Genomic DNA, 17,709 nt, shown 5'->3' on the forward strand with positions numbered 1-17,709 from the left:
TCATTCGATTACTGATTATCTCATAGACAACTTCCTCATTGTGGGATTGGGCTGCTAGCTCGTAATCAGAGTCATTTTCTTGCACTGAAAGCAAATTTTTCTCATACAGCTCGCTGCTTATTTTATATTAATACTGCTCACTTATGGGAACATGTATGAGAACACAATTTACCACTGCATTAGCTGAAGTAATAAAGAAGGAATCAGCATGAGCCCACAATTGTGAAACAATAATGGAATGGTGCAAAACAATTTTATTTGTGGTTGGTGCGCTTTATACATAGGTGTGGCTGCTCCAGGGTTAATGACCAGTGCAAAAAATTGATAACTTTTTTGCTGTGTGGGAAGTGAATAGCTATCATGACAACAAAATTATGTGAAGTATGATTTCATTCTGTGTGGTAACGAGCAACTCTGACAGTGTGATGTGTGTTTTTATTCTAAACGGTATGTGCTCAGAACCCTGACAGTGTTGTGTGTATTTCTACATTAATATTCCTAATATTAACATTCTACATTAGAAGTTGCTGGTAATTAAAAGTTATGACATTGCAGTTATCAAAGTAATAAATATCTTTACTATTTTGTGGTTCGATAAGATTTGTGTTTGAGTAGACACAACTGAGTTAATAGAGAAAGGTGATTTGTAGTTTCCAAGCAGATTACTCCATTTTACAAATGGCGAAGATTAATGCAGTTATGATAGTACTTTCACTACAGCACTTGTCAACAGTCATGTATGTGCTGAAAGCAGTGAATCCACAAAATTTCTTGATTTAATTCAGAAATAGGATTTCATGTTAAACAGTAGATCACTGACTTGCACAGTTAACAGTATTACAAAAATATGTCCGGAAATGCACATAAATACTGCAGACAGCTAAGTATTTACTATTACTCATTTGCATTTATTGATATCCTGAAATCAACAGCCTTGATAAAACGAGTAAAACGAAATTTCACCAAAAGTAATATGTTGTTTTTTCTAGAATAAACCATGCTGCAAGTTTGCATGTAGACAACTACAGTTCAAGCACTAAAAATTATCACAGTTTCTTAAATTGTTTCTTTAATGTATCTGCTGAAATTTCCCCTCAGAAACTTCGCAAAAAAGTAGACTTGGGTGGATTAAACCTAGAATTAAAATCTCTTGAACTTGGAAGAAGCAGTTCCACCATCAGTTAAATTCTAACAGAAATCCTGAAAATGTATATGTGTTAAACACTAGAAAACTTTGTGATCTATTGTGAAACTGGAATTACGCGTCAAAATTGAAATTGAAGAGATCTTGAAAATTCTGTTTGACAATGGTGCAGTAAACACTGTTCAGATGTCAAATTATTTCAATTAATTCATCTTATTATGTAATAAGGCGATAAGTGAATGTCACAGCTTATCAGGACAAGGCAAATTTCGTAAGCTTGGAATACAAATAGGACATATCTTTTGAACAATTTGAAATAGTAACCCTTTGAGATGTAGAAAATGCAATAGTGGTTTTAAAAAACAGAACCTAGGTGGGATGGAATAATCACCTCTGTAATCAAAGGTGTGTTATTACACAATATTATAAACGAATATTATAAACAAATCCTTTGAGCAGGGATGTTTCCCAAATGTACTGAAATACACTGAGATAAAAATGTTGTTGAAACAGGTGTTAGGTAATATGAGGAATTACCAACTTACCTGCATAGCAGAACGCTTGCACAATGAGGCAACGTGTGGACATGGGAACGCGCATGCTTTTGTATGTTCTTTCCACTGATTTTTATGCCTGCGCTTTTATTCCCGTGCATCTGCGATTTCGTACGAAGAAAGAGGCATCCTGTGGGTATACCGGTAAGATATGTCTACATGATGCCTCTTTCCACGTGCTCGATGGCAGAAGCAAGGCAATAAAACTCCATGCACAAGAGGAAAGAACGCATGTACGCATGGGTGTTCTTGTGCCCACATGTTGCTTCATTGCACAAGCAGTGTGCTATGGATCCCCTTTTTTTTGCTTGGGAGCTTATGATGGGTTTATTGTGATGAAAAGGCAACAGAAAAAGAAACGCAAAAGCGACTCTAAGTAAAGAATTATCTAAATAACAGATGTATGAGAAATACAACGTGACGACAAAGTGTTTTCTTTTTTTCTTTCTTTTTTTCCTTGAGAAACTTCAGTGATAAGGATGGCAATAACATTTCGTTGACTAGTAACCAGGGGTATATATACCAGCTCAAAAGATGTATTTCTAATCTTAAAATAAAGCATTTCAGTGATTTTCGTTAAGGTGAGAAATACTTAAGAGAGCTCGTGAGTCCTTATGTGAAGGTCAAATAACTTTCAATTTGTCATTTGTATTTTATTTTACAAAACAAATTTTACAAAACAAATTTGTGAATTTCATAGGTGCCAGAATCCACTAGAACGTAGGTTGCGTTTTCCAGCCATGTATTTTTTGCACCACACTGCTCTTCATTTCTATTTAGAGGAGCTACACATATTCCATCATTTCTTTTCTTCATATGTCAGGTTCGTCAGTTGCTGTGCTACGTCTCCATAGGATGAATATTCGCCTTCATTTTTCATATACACTATTCATAAATTTGTGCCTTATTTTTCTCTATTTCCTACTTCGAAACTTGAGGTATCCTACGCTTTACAGTTCACTGCATAAACTTGTTGGTGGTGTCTAACACAGGTAAACACACACACAAATAAGAATTTAAAACTTCTTTATTATAACATTTTATACGACGTGAATCGGCGTATTGCTTAGAGAATGATACATTTTACAACTCTCAAAAATAATACAATCTGTCTCTTGTGATATCACAGAACATATAGCTCTGAAGCCAACATTATTGATGTCAAAACGCTCACTAACCCACCAAAACACTATATGGAAGAGCAACCTGCTCCCACAAGCTCAACACGCTACACAATCAAACCCAAACATGTCTCAGCTACCTGTCGTCTGCCCAATGATTGCGCATTATGCACGGACTCCGTTTCCAGGAAATTAAACATGCACAAATTCGTACGCATCGTTCCGCTGTTGAAAATCTATGCGCATGTGCAAAGTTAACACAAAAAAGGCATCTTGTGGACCATCCTTTACAATAATTCTAAGACGAACGTACGATCGGCTGACTTCGAAGCCATTTCCACACTTCGGTTTACACAACACGATAAATCGCGCAAAATGAACAGTTTGGAATTGGCCAATACAATGAGCTCACAAAGATTTTTTAGCCTGACTATACAGTCCAGTCAGATTTGCACAATAAAAAATCTAATTTTATAAGACAGGTAAACATTTTGTGCAACCTTGAATCGTATCCATCGACGGCCAGTAATATTACTGATAGTCTAGGAGCCGATAATTAGCAGCACATGAAAGGCCAATGTGTTGCGCAGTATTACCAGGTGTGGAGTAATACTGAACGTGAGGGTGTTAAATGCCAGGTTGCACAATAATATTGCACAATAATATTGAGCACATCAAAAAGATTTGAAATACTTGTATATTGCGCTTCCTGGTTATATTGTGACGTCAATGGGCAGTATTGATTATTGACAATGTGCTTGCCAGGCATTCGCGTGCTTTTGTCTCTGGGAATTTTTACTTATATTTATGATCGCTGTTGTTGGCGTTGTTTGTTATTATTATGAATGAGTTAAAGAGTTAGTTGTGAGAGTACATCGAAACGCATACACCATTACCAGCATTTGGGATGTTAGAGCAGATGAGTACGAAAACGTGTAAGTTGATGCTCACAAAATATAGGGAACGATATTCTATAGCCACGATGGAAGATATTCATATTAACCAAATATAACCCTTTAGAACAAGTGTAATTGAATGACACATTTCAGTAACTATGTCTCACATAGGCCTAATTTGAAGTGCAACTGCACTAGTAAATTTCAACTTTTCGAAACAAATGCCAATAGCAAGGAGTCGTAGCGCAATAGTTAAGCACTGACTTGGTGAAAATGCGTCTCTCATTGTCGATTTTTGTTTTGTGATCATGGGGACAAGCATTTTCAGTAATGTAGTAGGTGTTGGACCTTCAACGCGAAGAAAGAGATGATGATCTTTTTTTCTGGGCAATGTCAATTCACTTGAGAAACTTTCGTGAGTAAGTCATTGACGCTTGTTCCAAGTTTTCATTCACATTCCTTTCTTTTCTGCTAGCGGCAAAGTAGAACAAATGTCACAGCAGCGGCGTCTTGACCTCCCAACATTACGAACCAGAGGCAATGTTGCACCATATTATCGCATCTTTTGATTGAGTGGGCTAGGGAGTACGTAAATAGTATTGCAGGATATTACTGAAGTGGTGTGTAAGATAAGTGGTAGTTACTGTTAGCATTGGCGTGGCGTTTCTGTTAATTGGTACGTCCGGTGCCCTCTTACATCATTCTTCACAGATAACGCTCAGTATGAACTGCTATCTGCAGTTTGACTGTCCAGGCACTGGATTTAAGAGCTGTGGTACCGAACCGCACAGTTCAGTAGCTAACGCAGTTCAGTCGCAGAGAGTGGCCCGAATATTGAATGAAAATTCTAAGGTGAGTTTTTATTATCCATTCATTCGTGATGTACACAGATCCCATCAAGGAAAAAATGAGTCAAGGTTTACATTAGCGTGCGACTATCTTATTGTAGAGCTTGTTCTATATATTAGTTTATTGTTAATACATCATTGTATTGCTCAATGCTGTTCACAACTTTGCATGTAAATTTAATTGAGTAAATTAGTAAAGAAGCTGTCTTCTCAGTTTTACTGTTCATATAGTATTAGTTGCTCAATATTTTCTTGATTACAATGGTATTTCTCAAGGAAAATAGTTTATGTCTATAAATACTATTTGTGGTACACTATTGCTGGTCAGACAGGTTTATACAGTAATAAACATTACTACCTGCCATGTAGCTAACAGGACTTTTCAGTCCCTGATTCTGTATATCCAGACACTTTGTCAAAAGTATGGCTATTGACTTAAGTGTTTAAATTTTCTTTTGGCTTGGTAGGGATTCCCAAGTTCTTGCTGTATGTTAGAAAGGAGCTTGTTGAAGCATTCTGATCAGAGTACACAACTCTGTTCCGAACCCTGGATAAGGAGACAAAGTCCACATTAAAATTATTTTGTCCATCTACATTGACATTATCACGTCACATAATGATGTGAATGTTGTCAAACAAATGAACAAATCCATGATGGAAAAAGCAGCTAACTGGTTCCATGAAAATAGGTTGTCATTAAATAAAACTGAACACATCCTCTTTTCCCTTAGAGATATTAGTGATGGACTTAATGAACTCAGACATTCAGTAAAATTGCTAGGCATTTATCTTGATACCAAATTGAGCTGGAATACCCACACGGAAAATCTGTGCAGTAAGTTGGCAAGAGTTCTATATCTCCTTAGGAAACTGAAGGATTGTGTCAGTAAGGAGTGCATACTTATGGCATACCATGCCTTTTTTCATACTCATCTGCATTATGGAATACTTCTTTGGGGAACTCTGCTGGGGCAAAAGATGTTTTTCTCTGGCAGAAGAAAGCCATTAGATGTACTTTTGGTGTGAGCAATTTAACTTCTTGCAGACAGTACTTCATTGAGCACAAAATTCTTACAGTTCTCAGACTATACTTAAAGCACTTATGCATGTCAAAGAGAATGCCCACATGTATGAAAGCAGGTCAGATGTGCACTTATATGAAACCTAAAATAGGAACTTATTAGACATTCCTTGGACACATTTGGATAAAATCCAAAATAATTTTTTACATGCTGGCAAAACATTTTACAACAATACATCACATGGAACGAGGGAGTTGCATGAGAATAGATTTAAAATGGTGGTATAGACATGGTTGAAAGAGAGAGCATTCTATAGCATAAGTGAATTCGTACATAATGAAAAAGTATGATTCTCTATTATTATAAATGTGATTGTGATCAAAGAAACTGTAATTTATGTCATACAACCATACTGACCTTTTTTATAATCATACAACATATGTTAACTTTTGTGTAATCATTTGTACCACAATCTGTATAACTATGTAACACTGACCTTATGTATAATCATTTGTATAACCATCTGACAATGCATATACAACACAACAGTTGTCTACAGGCAAATAAATAAATAAATATGAAATATGAAAAATAGAATATGACATCTATATCTGTACTCGACAAACCAACCTGAAGTGCATGGCAGAGGGTACATTTTGTTGTACCAGAACTTTATTAGGTTTTCTTCCCATAACGGTCAGGGTGTGAAAATACACAAAATAAGTGAACACTCTTGCCTTTAGCTCAACACAGGTCAAATGAAGGGCCCGATTTTACCCATCTGTTTTCATCCATGATGTAACTGTGTTGTGTGGCGTTATTGAGGTGCGCCATGTGAGACTGAAGCACCTTTTTGTCACAGAGCCAGCACCCAGCATCACACTGTGAAATAGCTATCTAACTCCTTGTACACCATCTGAAGATGAACCTGAAAAGGTTCGAAAACTATTTAAAAAAAGTGACTGGTTGCACTTTTATGTATTTACATTGAACTGGATTGTGCTTGCAAAGTTGTGCACCTCGAAGCATGTTAAGGAAAACACTTTTCAGTACTCTTTGAGGAATGTTCTAAATTTCTTCACATATGTTGTTTTTTAATGTGTCAAGTGTTCTGGGATTGTTGCGATAGACTCTAGCCTTTGTAAATCCCCAGAGGTAAAAGTCACATGGTGACAAGTCGGGAGGGCGGGGTGGCCGCAAGCCATTATTAATGGTCCTCTCTTCTGTAAAATCAGTATGTATATGAGCTAAGGACGAATCCGACATATGAGAAGTTGCCACATCTTGCTGGAAATATGCACGACATTTTTCGTTTGGAGTTAACACAGCTGAAAATTCATTGTAGAGTTGCAAGTAAACGTGTGTTGGCAGTTTCATTGAAGAACAATGGCCTGATAATTCTGTTACCAGATACAGTTTTATATATGGATCATGCCAATTCAGCTCGGAAGTTTTAATTAATGAGAATTACAATATCATTGACAAACCTCAATGTTTTTAATTATTCTCCTTGAACTTTAATTCCCTTTCCAAAATTGTCCTTGTTTTCCTTTGCCCCTTCCATGCCCTTCGACTCTTATAACTGCAGTCTGGTTTCTGTACAACTTGGATATAACCTTTTGCTCCATGTATTTTGTCCCTACCACTTTCAGTATTTCAAAGGCTGCTGTCAATATTGTCAAAAGCTTTCTGTAAATCTCCAAATACTATAAACATGACTTTTCTTTTCTGTTACATTATTTTAAGGTAAGTTGTGGTTCAATATTAAGTTAACTAAAGCAAAAATTATAATGTTCATTATTTGCATGTTACGTTTGTTTGTAAAACGATATGAGCCGCATGGCAGCTGACATCTAGGTGGTGTTGCATTTGGAATAAGACATAGCTGTTATGGCGGCATTTCCGTGTAGCATGTTGGTCTACAAGCGTGTGGTTCCTGAAGAGGGGCAGCAGCCTTTTCAGTAGTTGCAGGGGCAACAGTCTGGATGAATGACTGATCTGGCCTTGTAACACTAACCAAAACAGCCTTGCTGTGGTGGTACTGCGAACGGTTGAAAGCAAGGGGAAACTACAGCCGTAATTTTTTGTAACATTTTGCATAATGTAATATCTTGTATAGACACCTTTTATTAACCTGACATGTTCCACATCCTTACGAAGTGTCGTATTCATGATCTATGGAACAAGTACTAATCTAATCTAATCGAAATCTAGAAGAATTTCAATTGGATCACATAAAAAACACTCAAAAGGAACATCAAGGAAATTATGAATGCTAAAGTGATAAAAAAACTGAGGAATGTGATCCAGTTCATTGTCTCTCTAATGTTAAAAGAAGATTTATCCTATATAAAACATAAAAGAAAACCCAAAAAGTGATCAGATACAACTCCAGTAGAGCCAATAGGGTCTTTCCCCAGAGGTGACTGATCACCGTAAATGTAACAAACTGAATTGAAATATTGTCAAGTTAGGTCTTTAAGAAAATCATAAAAAGGAAAGTGCACAATGAAAAGCTTCAGGTGACACTGTTTCTTCACAATGTGGCTGTAAACAAATTACTCTGTTGCTTTCTGACCAACCATATGTTTTACAGTGACAAATCACAATTTTACAACAGTAATGTCACATCTCAAATCTGAAATCTTTTGGTGGTTTGTAAAAAGTACAAAGCAATGGTTGTAATGTTATTAATATACAATTTTTTATCAAAATAAACTAGCACAATGTCTGTATGATTAAAAATTCACTCATTTCCTGATATTTTTGTTTTGTCACATTTGTTCACGATTTATTAGTGCAACATACTGAATACATGCCCGAAGTTGCTTAAAATTAATATGGGGAAACTAGCTGAGTCATTAGTGTAGTTAACTTTCCAGAGTCTTCAGATTTGTCAGAGTAAAGTTCTTTGAATAATCTTAACTTTTCTTTTCTGATGGACATTACTTCACGTTAATCATTAAGGCAAAAAGGAATACAAACGTCTCAAAAATGATATCGACAGGAAGAGAAAAATGGCTAAGCAGGGATGGCTAGAGGACAAATGTAAGGATGTAGAGGCTTATCTCACTAGGGGTAAGATAGATACTACCTACAGGAATATTAAAGAGACTTTTGGAGAAAAGAGAACCACTTGTATGAATATCAAGAGCTCAGACGGAAACCCAGTTCTAAGCAAAGAAGGGAAAGCAGAAAGGTGGAAGGAGTATATAGAGGGTCTATACAAGGGCGATGTCTTGAGGACAATACTATGGAAATGGAAGAGGATGTAGATGAAGATGAAATGGGAGATATGATACTGCGTGAAGAGTTTGCCAGAGCACTGAAAGACCGGAGTCGAAACAAGGCCCCGGGAGTAGACAACATTCCGTCAGAACTACTGACAGCCTTGGGAGAGCCAGTCCTGACAAAACTCTACCATCTGGTGAGCAAGATGTATGAGACAGGTGAAATACCCTCAGACCTCAAGAAGAATATAATAATTCCAATCCCAAAGAAGGTTGTTGACAGATGTGAAAATTACCGAACTATCAGTTAAATAAGTCACAGCTGCAAAATACTAACGTGAATTCTTTACAGACGAATGGAAAAACTAGTAGAAGCCGACCTCGGGGAAGATCAGTTTGGATTCCGTAGAAATATTGGAACACGTGAGGCCATACTGACCCTACGGCTTATCTTAGAAGAAAGATTAAGGAAAGGCAAACCTACATTTCTAGCATTTGTAGACTTAGAGATGTTTCTAGCATTTGTAGACTTAGAGAAAGCTTTTGACAATGTTGACTGGAATACTCTCTTTAAAATTCTGAAGGTGGTAGGGGTAAAATACAGGGAGCGAAAGGCTATTTACAATTTGTACAGAAACCAGATGGCAGTTATAAGAGTCGAGGGGCATGAAAGGGAAGCAGTGGTTGGGAAGGGAGTGAGACAGGGTTGTAGCCTCTCCCCGATGCTATTCAATCTGTATATTGAGCATGCAGTGAAGGGAACAAAAGAAAAATTCGAAGTAGGTATTAAAATCCATGGAGAAGAAATAAAAACTTTGAGGTTCGCCGATGACATTGTAATTCTGTCAGAGCAGCAAAGGACTTGGAAGAGCAGTTGAACGGAATGGACAGTGTCATGAAGGAGGGTATAAGATGAACAGCAACAAAAGCGAAACAAGGATAATGGAATGTAGTCGAATTAAGTCGGGTGATGCTGAGGGAATTAGATTAGGAAATGACACACTTAAAGTAGTAAAGGAGTTTTGCTATTTGGGGAGCAAAATAACTGATGATGGTCGAAGTAGAGAGGATATAAAATGTAGACTGGCAATGGCAAGGAAAGCGTTTCTGAAGAAGAGAAATTTGTTAACATTGAGTATAGATTTAAGTGTCAGGAAGTTGTTTCTGAAAGTATTTGTATGGAGTGAAGCCTTGTATGGAAGTGAAACATGTACGATAAATAGTTTAGATAAGAAGAGAATAGAAGCTTTCGAAATGTGGTGCTACAGAAGAATGCTGAAGATTAGATGGGTAGATCACATAACTAATGAGGAGGTGCTGAACAGGATTGGGGAGAAGAGAAGTTTGTGGCCCAACTTGACTAGAAGAAGGGATCAGTTGGTAGGACACGTTCTGAGACATCGAGGGATCACCAATTTAGTATTGGAGGGCAGCGTGGAGGGTAAAAATCGTAGAGGGAGACCAAGAGATGAATACACTAAGCAGATTCAGAAGGATGTAGGTTGCAGTAGGTACTGGGAGATGAAGAAGCTTGCACAGGATAGAGTAGCATGGAGAGCTGCATCAAACCAGTCTCAGGACTGAAGACCACAACAACAACAACATGCTGGTCTAGAGAGAACACCACTCAGGCATCAGGCACTGTATATATTGGGGTAGCAGGAAGACACGTGGTGCTGTCTACAGTGAACATCAGATGAGTAGTTCTTAATGTGCAGATGTTGAAATACTAGGCATTGGTGCAGAACTTATTCTGTTTGTTCAGCTGTACTTGTGTTGGGTTCTGCTTGACCATTGCGCCAAAGTTACTTGGTCATTGAACAATTCAGTTCATAGTTTTATGTAATGCTGGAAAGAACATGTATAAACAAATGAATTGAAGAATTAATAAAACACAAAGAAACAGAGTATACAAATACATAACATGTTGAGGAGAAGAGTTCTCAGGTACTGTAGGGAAGACACCGCATATTATCTCGGATTCAGAGTCATCATCAGATGTACAAGTAACTTGGAGTGCGACCCAGGGAATACAAGTAAATTGGAGTGCGCCCCAGGGACGTGTATTGGGGCTATTGTTGTTCATGTTGTATATTACTGACCTTGCAGACAATATTAATAGTAACCATAGACTTTCTGCAGATAATGCGAATAATAATAATAATGTTCATGTTGTATACTAATGACCTTGCAGACGATATTAATAGTAACCATAGACTTTCTGCAGATAATGCGAATAATAATTGTTGTTGTTGTTGTGGTCTTCAGTCCTGAGACTGGTTTGATGCAGCTCTCCATGCTACTCTATCCTGTGCAAGCTTTTTCATCTCCCAGTACCTACTGCAACCTACATCCTTCTGAATCTGCTTAGTGTATTCATCTCTTGGTCTCCCTCTACGATTTTTACCCTCCACACTGCCCTCCAATACTAAATTGGTGATCCCTTGATGCCTCAGAACATGTCCTACCAACCGATCCCTTCTTCTGGTCAAGTTGTGCCACAAACTTCTCTTCTCCCCAATCCTATTCAATTCTTCCTCATTAGTTATGTGATCTACCCATCTAATCTTCAGCATAATAATAATAATCTGTAATGAAGCACTGCCTGAAAGAAGCTGCATAAATATTCAGTCAGATCTTGATAAGATTTCAACGTGGTGCAGAGACTGGCAACTTTCTTTAAGTGTTCAGAAATGTAAAATTTTGCACTTTACAAAACAAAAAAAATTAGTATCCTACAACTATAATATCAGTGAGTCACTGCTGGAATTGGCCAACTCATACAAATTCCTGGTTGTAACAGTTGCAGGGATGTGAGACGGAATGATCACATAGGCTCAGTTATGAGTAAGACAGGTGATAGACTTCGGTTTATTGGTAGAGTACTGGGAAAATGTTCAGTATACAAAGGAGATTGCTTAGAAATCACTTGTGTGACTGGTTCTAGAACATGACTCAACTGTGTGAGACCCATACCAAATAGGACTGACAGGGGATATTGAACATATACAAAGAAGGGCAGCACAAATAGTCACAGGTTTGTTTGATTCGTGGGAGAGTGTCAGAGATACAGAAGCAATTGAACTGGAAGACTTTTTAAAATTGATGTAAACTTATTCTAGAAAGTCTACTAACAAGGTTTCAAGAACCAGATTTAAATGATGACTCTGAATGTATTAAAACTACATATCACTCCCATAGGGATGGTGTCCGCTCCTGGTAGCTGAGTGGTCAGCGCGAAAGAATGTCATACCTAACAGCCCGGGTTTGATTCCCCCCATGGGTCGGAGATTTCTCCGCTTAGGGACTGGGTGTTGTGTTGTCTTTATCATCATCATTTCATCCCCATTGACCAGCAAGTCACCACAGTGGCGTCAACTCTCTACATAAAGACTTGAACCAGGCGAACTGTCTACCCGACGGGGGGCCCTAGCCACACGGCATTTCCATAGGGGTAGTGGGGATGAGATTAATAATTACTGTACCCACAGAGGCATTTAAATAATAATTGTTCTGGCACCACATACTTGAATAGAATGGGGGAAAAAAACTAAGAACTGGTACAGTGGGACTACCATCTGCCATACACTTTATGGTGATTTGCAGAGTAAAGATGTAGATGTAGTTAATCATAATTTTGTTAATAAACTTAAGGAGTGGTACTGACATAGTTGCTCTTTGGAAGTCAGGAAATATTGCATCCACCTGATTGCCATGATGATGCATGGCTTGTGCAAGATGGCTTGTGAGAAAAGACGTTGCGGTGACCGGCCCTGAAAAAACTCTTGTCGATTGAGAAAGATTATACCGCGTTGCCGGTCTCCCATTAACCCATTTCTTCCCAGTGTTTCATACACACATTACAAAGTTCAACTTCATAAAATGCAGTTAAAATGAACTTACACAATGCTCATCATGCATGTGTTAAAAGGAATTTAAGAGTTTTCTGTCTGTGTTTTTTATATTTCACACATAGTCTAACACTTTCTGAAAAAAATTACTGAAAACTTCATTTTGCATGAATGCAATACTGGAGAGAGATGGATTAATTTCACACAAAACAGAAGGAAACACATTTATGCAAATGTATTGAAATATTGCTGAAGCAAATAAATTAAAATATAAATTGTTGATGTTTATCTTATGCTATCGAGCATATAAGGGAGCAGTGCTACCACCGATACTTTGTAACCACAGGCTGGATACACCAACAAGTCTCTCCTGTCTTTTGCAGAGAAACAGGAATACGAGACACCGCGAAAAATGCTGCCGCCGACGTACGTTCCTGGTTTCCACGACGAGGCCGCCGTGAAGGCGATGCGCTATAATGACCTCGGCACGACGGGTCTCAAAGTGTCCCACCTGGGTCTGGGTGCTGGCCCGCTTGGTTGTTATGGGTGAGGAGTGCTTGTGAAATGTGATTTGTTGTATAGGAAATGTGGCATAATTTAGTATGAAACCTTTTTGTGTTTCTAATGCAAAAGTTTTACATTATTTTACATATATTACCTTGATACAATAACGCTTTAGTTTGTAGTCTATAAAAATTATACAATTCTGTTCTTCAGGTAGCGAAATTGTCGTTCAGTCATTCAAATTTTGTATTCTATAAGTGCCATCATAAAGCCTAACCTTCAGTGATGTGGAATGAGTCAAGATATACATTGACAGGGGGAAGCAGCTACTGCTGGCTACTTTCATCAAGTAAACTAACAACAACATATGGCTAGTAGTTATCTTCTCAAACTGATAACTACGGTAATTGCTTCTGCATGACTGTACACATGTATGTTATGAGAAATACAGCAGCTTTTAAGTCTATACAGGATGTATAGACTTGAAGTCAATGTTACAGAAATGGAAGTGGATGTAGATGAAGATGAGATGGATTATATGATACTGTGAGAAGAATTTGACAGATCTCTGAAAGATCTTAAGTCGAAACAAGGCCCTGGGGGTAGACAATATTCCATCAGAACTACCAACAGTCTTGAGAGAGCCAGTCGTGGCAAAAATTTTCAGTCTGGTGTGCATAATGTACAAGACAAGCAAAATACCCTTAGACTTACAGAAAAATGTAATAATTCCAATTCCAAGTAATGCAGTTGCCAACAACTGGGAAAATTACTGAACTATCAGTTTAATAAGTCATGGTTGCAAAATACTAATACAAATTCTTTACAGAAGAACTGAAAAGCTGGATGTCAACCTTCAGGAAGATCAGTTTGGATAACAGAGAAATGTAGGAATATGCAAGGCAATACTGACCCTACGACTTATCTTAGAACATTTCTTAAGGAAAGACAAACCTACATTTTTAGCATTTGTAGACCTGAAGAAAGCTTTTGACAATGTTGACTGGAATATTCTCTTTGAAATTCTGAAGGTAGCAGGGATAAAATACAGAGAGCAAAAGGCTATGTACAAATTGTACAGAAAACAGTTGGCAGTTATGAGTCAAGGGGCATGAAAGAGAGGTATTCTATATGTACATTGAACAACCAGTAAAGGAAACAAAAGAAAAATTTGAAGTAGAAATTAAAATCCATGGAGAAGAAATACAACTTTTGAGGTTTGCCGATGACATTGCAATTCTGTCAGAGACAGCAAAGGACCTGGAAGGGCAGTTGAACAGAATGGACAGTGTCTTGAAAGGAGGATATAAAATGAACATCAACAAAATCAAAATGAGGATAATGGAATGTAGTCGAATTCAATCAAGTGATGCTGAGGGTATTAGATTAGGAAATGAGACACTTAAAGTAGTAAAGGAGTTTTGATATTTGATGAGCAATACAACTGATGATGACCGAAGTAGAGAGGATGTAAAATGTAGACTGGCTATGGCAAGGAAAACATTTCTAAAGAAGAGAAATTTGTTAACATGTAGTATAGATTTAAGTGTCAGTAAGCGGTTTCTGAAAGTATTTGTATGGAGTGTAGCCATGTATGGAAGTGAAACATGGACAATAAATAGTTTGGACAAGAGAATAGAAGCTTTTGAAATGTGGTGCTACAGAAGAATTCTGAAGATTAGATGGGTAGATCACGTAACTAATGGGGAGGTACTGAATAGAATTGGAGAGAAGAGGAGTTTGTAGCACAATTTGACTAGAAGATGAGATCGGTTAGTAGGGCACATTCTGAAATGTCAAGGGATCACCAGTTTAGTATTGGACAGAAGCGTGGAGGGTAAATATTGTGGAGGGAGACCAAGAGATGAATACGCTAAGCAGATTCAGAAGGATGTAAGTTGCAGTAGTCATTCGGAGATGAAGGGGCTTGCGCAGGATAGAGTAGCATGGAGAGCTGCATCAAACCAGTCTCTGGACTGAAGACGACCATGACCACTACCACCACGACAACAGGATGTAACTAAATTCCCTAGCAGACGTTCAGAATTTGTACTAGGGACCAGGGAGAATGAGTTTCGCATAGGATCTCACATGTGGAAACATACTGTTTTCTTGCTACATGCAAAATACTGTAATACAAGTTCAAATCTGCTGCATTTGCAGCACCCTAATCTTGGTGTTGTGTACATCATTCATCAGTTACTTGATGTTTTGTGTCCACTACAGGTTTGTTTACGTGCCTCTCAGTTGAGTTTGTGATCTGCCTCGAGAAGTTTGTACCTGCTTTTGTGCTTGTGGTCTTTGTTCGTGCTGGTAGTAGTCATTTACTACAGCACAGAATGCGATCTGTAGGCACGATTCGTTTTTAGTGTGTTGCTGTCAACCATATTGAACTACAGGTTAGTGGAATATGCCGACACGGTGTTCCCGTATGGCGAAGCTCACTGCAATCGGAAGACTGCTCGTTAGTTGTATGCACAATGTTTTCCTCACCACCAGACACCTTCACACTCCCTCTTTGCCACGGAGAACCAGCGGACCTCAGAGACGTACATTCACCAGAAGCAGGGTCAACACTGGTACTGCATGGTGGCACCACACACCCAAGTTGGGAGAGGCTGTCCTACATGCAGTAGAAGAGGATGCAATTACGAGTACCAGAAACGAAGCAAGTAGACTGAATGTGGGTCACCAAACATCAAACCACTAGAGTTTTATTTGTGGGTCATTTGAAAGCTCTTGTAAACAAAATCCCAATACAAGATTCACAGTATTCATGCCTGTATTGTAGAAAGGTGTGAAACACTTCCCAATTCTCCTCAGATACAGCATCAGTTGAATGTGATGGCAGGTGATGCGTGCATCATTGCTGACGGTGGGAATTTTGAACATTTCGTTTAAGAAAGTGTTACGTACTGTACCGATAATTCTTTTCCTGCCAGTTTCCCGTGATTAATCTGGTTGTGAAGAGAAGTAGAAAATGAGATCTTACAAGGGAGTAAAGCATTTCCCGACCCATGTCCATGTAATGAATTCTCTTCCTTTACACGAGACAAATGTTTCCTGGAAGCTTGACCATACCTTTTAGTTACGCCCTGTATAGGGCAACACTCCTAAAATAAGATTTTATGTACTGATTGCTGGAGTTTAAACTAATATTTTTGATGTTAGTAGCTTCTTGCCGTTGAATGCTGTTTTGTGATGTGAATTTCTGCACTGTTGCTCTCCATCCAGTTGTAGGTTTGCTGCTATTGCAACTTTGCTAAATACAGAAATTTAAGTTTTCTTTGTATTTATTTTCATATTATATCTTTCGGAAAATACCTTGTCCACTTCTTCTATGGCACTTTGGAGACTGTCACAGCTACATCATCTACAGATCTATGGATTTTTGTATTTTCTCAACATATAGTTATTCTTTCGAGACATATATCTGTACACCCATTTATTGGATCTTCAATATGCAGGGCATTTCAAGAGGAATTGTCAATATTCAAGTACATGACAGGAATGATAATTCGATACAAAAAAGTCAAGTAAACTTGATCTCTCAAACGTATACCTTAAGAGCTATGAGCAATTCTTGACCTTTGATACTGTGAAACAAATCTCTTCTACTGCAAACTCTTTGCTTTCCATATTTTGAGAAGTGGTAGTGTGGACTAAAGTAACAAAAAAAGTCCATTAAACATGTACTCTAAAATGCATGCCTTAAAAGTTATGAGAACTTGTTCATTAGAATAGTTGTGTTTCAAAGTAGTGAAGATTACAAAGTTTTCATAGCTCTTAAGAGCCCTTTTCTACTAGATAATTTTCTCTTGTTTTGGTCCTTACTACCACTTCTCAAAATATGGAAAGCAAAGAGCTTGCCACAGAAGAGATTTGTTTCACAGAATCGAAGTTCAAGAATTAGTCATAGTTCTTAAGGTATGCATTTTAGAGCCTATGTTTGACTTTTTTGTTTTGAATGATCATTCCTGTCATGTCCCTGAATATTAACTATTCCTCTTTGAACACCCTGTATATGTTGAATATTTACGGTGAGAGGCTGCATCGCTGCCAAACAACCTTATGTACTTTTGCAACTTTCCCCTCACTGTCTTTCATTTTGACACTCTGGTTCCTGCATAGCTGCCAGACTAGTTTCTCGCCTTTGTGATCCAACTTAATTCACATTAAAATTTGCATCATTTAGACCAGTTTTATATTATAAATGACTTCATTTCATTTGTGCTTTAGAAATCTTGTTAATAATGTTTTAAGACCTGTATTTGTAACTTACTTCCATTCGTTATGAAATACACTGGAGGAAAGGGGAAAAAATTAAGTTGCGTCTACTTATGAAATTTGTTAGGCTGTATCAGGAGAAAGTATGTCCTGCCACTGGGAACATTATGTCCTCCAAATCATAAAAAAGTTGCCCTCAGCTGCTTTATCATTAGAACAATCTTGCTTGTTGGATACATCAGTATCACAGAGTCCACTTGCTTTGGGTACTTCCACAAAGAAGCAATGGAGTTGACATTCAGGGAAAAGAGA

The 17,709-nt window shown here is 37.8% G+C and overlaps 1 protein-coding gene across 2 annotated transcripts in view; it reads left to right on the forward strand.

Moving 5' to 3' along the window:
• Positions 1-3,638: 3,638 nt before the first annotated feature.
• Positions 3,639-17,709, forward strand: part of LOC124720005 (L-galactose dehydrogenase-like) — a 64,966-nt gene continuing 50,895 nt past the window's right edge. Inside the window, exons 1-2 of one of the 2 annotated variants that reach the window (XM_047245242.1) lie at positions 3,639-3,754; positions 13,050-13,212. In XM_047245242.1, the coding sequence (XP_047101198.1) occupies positions 13,079-13,212 (134 nt within the window). In that variant the 5' untranslated portion in view covers positions 3,639-3,754; positions 13,050-13,078. Of the gene's footprint in view, positions 3,755-4,411; positions 4,568-13,049; positions 13,213-17,709 lie in introns of those variants that run through there. The other variant, XM_047245241.1, reaches the window with a different exon arrangement.

The sequence above is a fragment of the Schistocerca piceifrons genome, chromosome 11 (genome assembly GCF_021461385.2).
Source record: "Schistocerca piceifrons isolate TAMUIC-IGC-003096 chromosome 11, iqSchPice1.1, whole genome shotgun sequence".
Classification (NCBI taxonomy): domain Eukaryota; kingdom Metazoa; phylum Arthropoda; class Insecta; order Orthoptera; family Acrididae; genus Schistocerca; species Schistocerca piceifrons.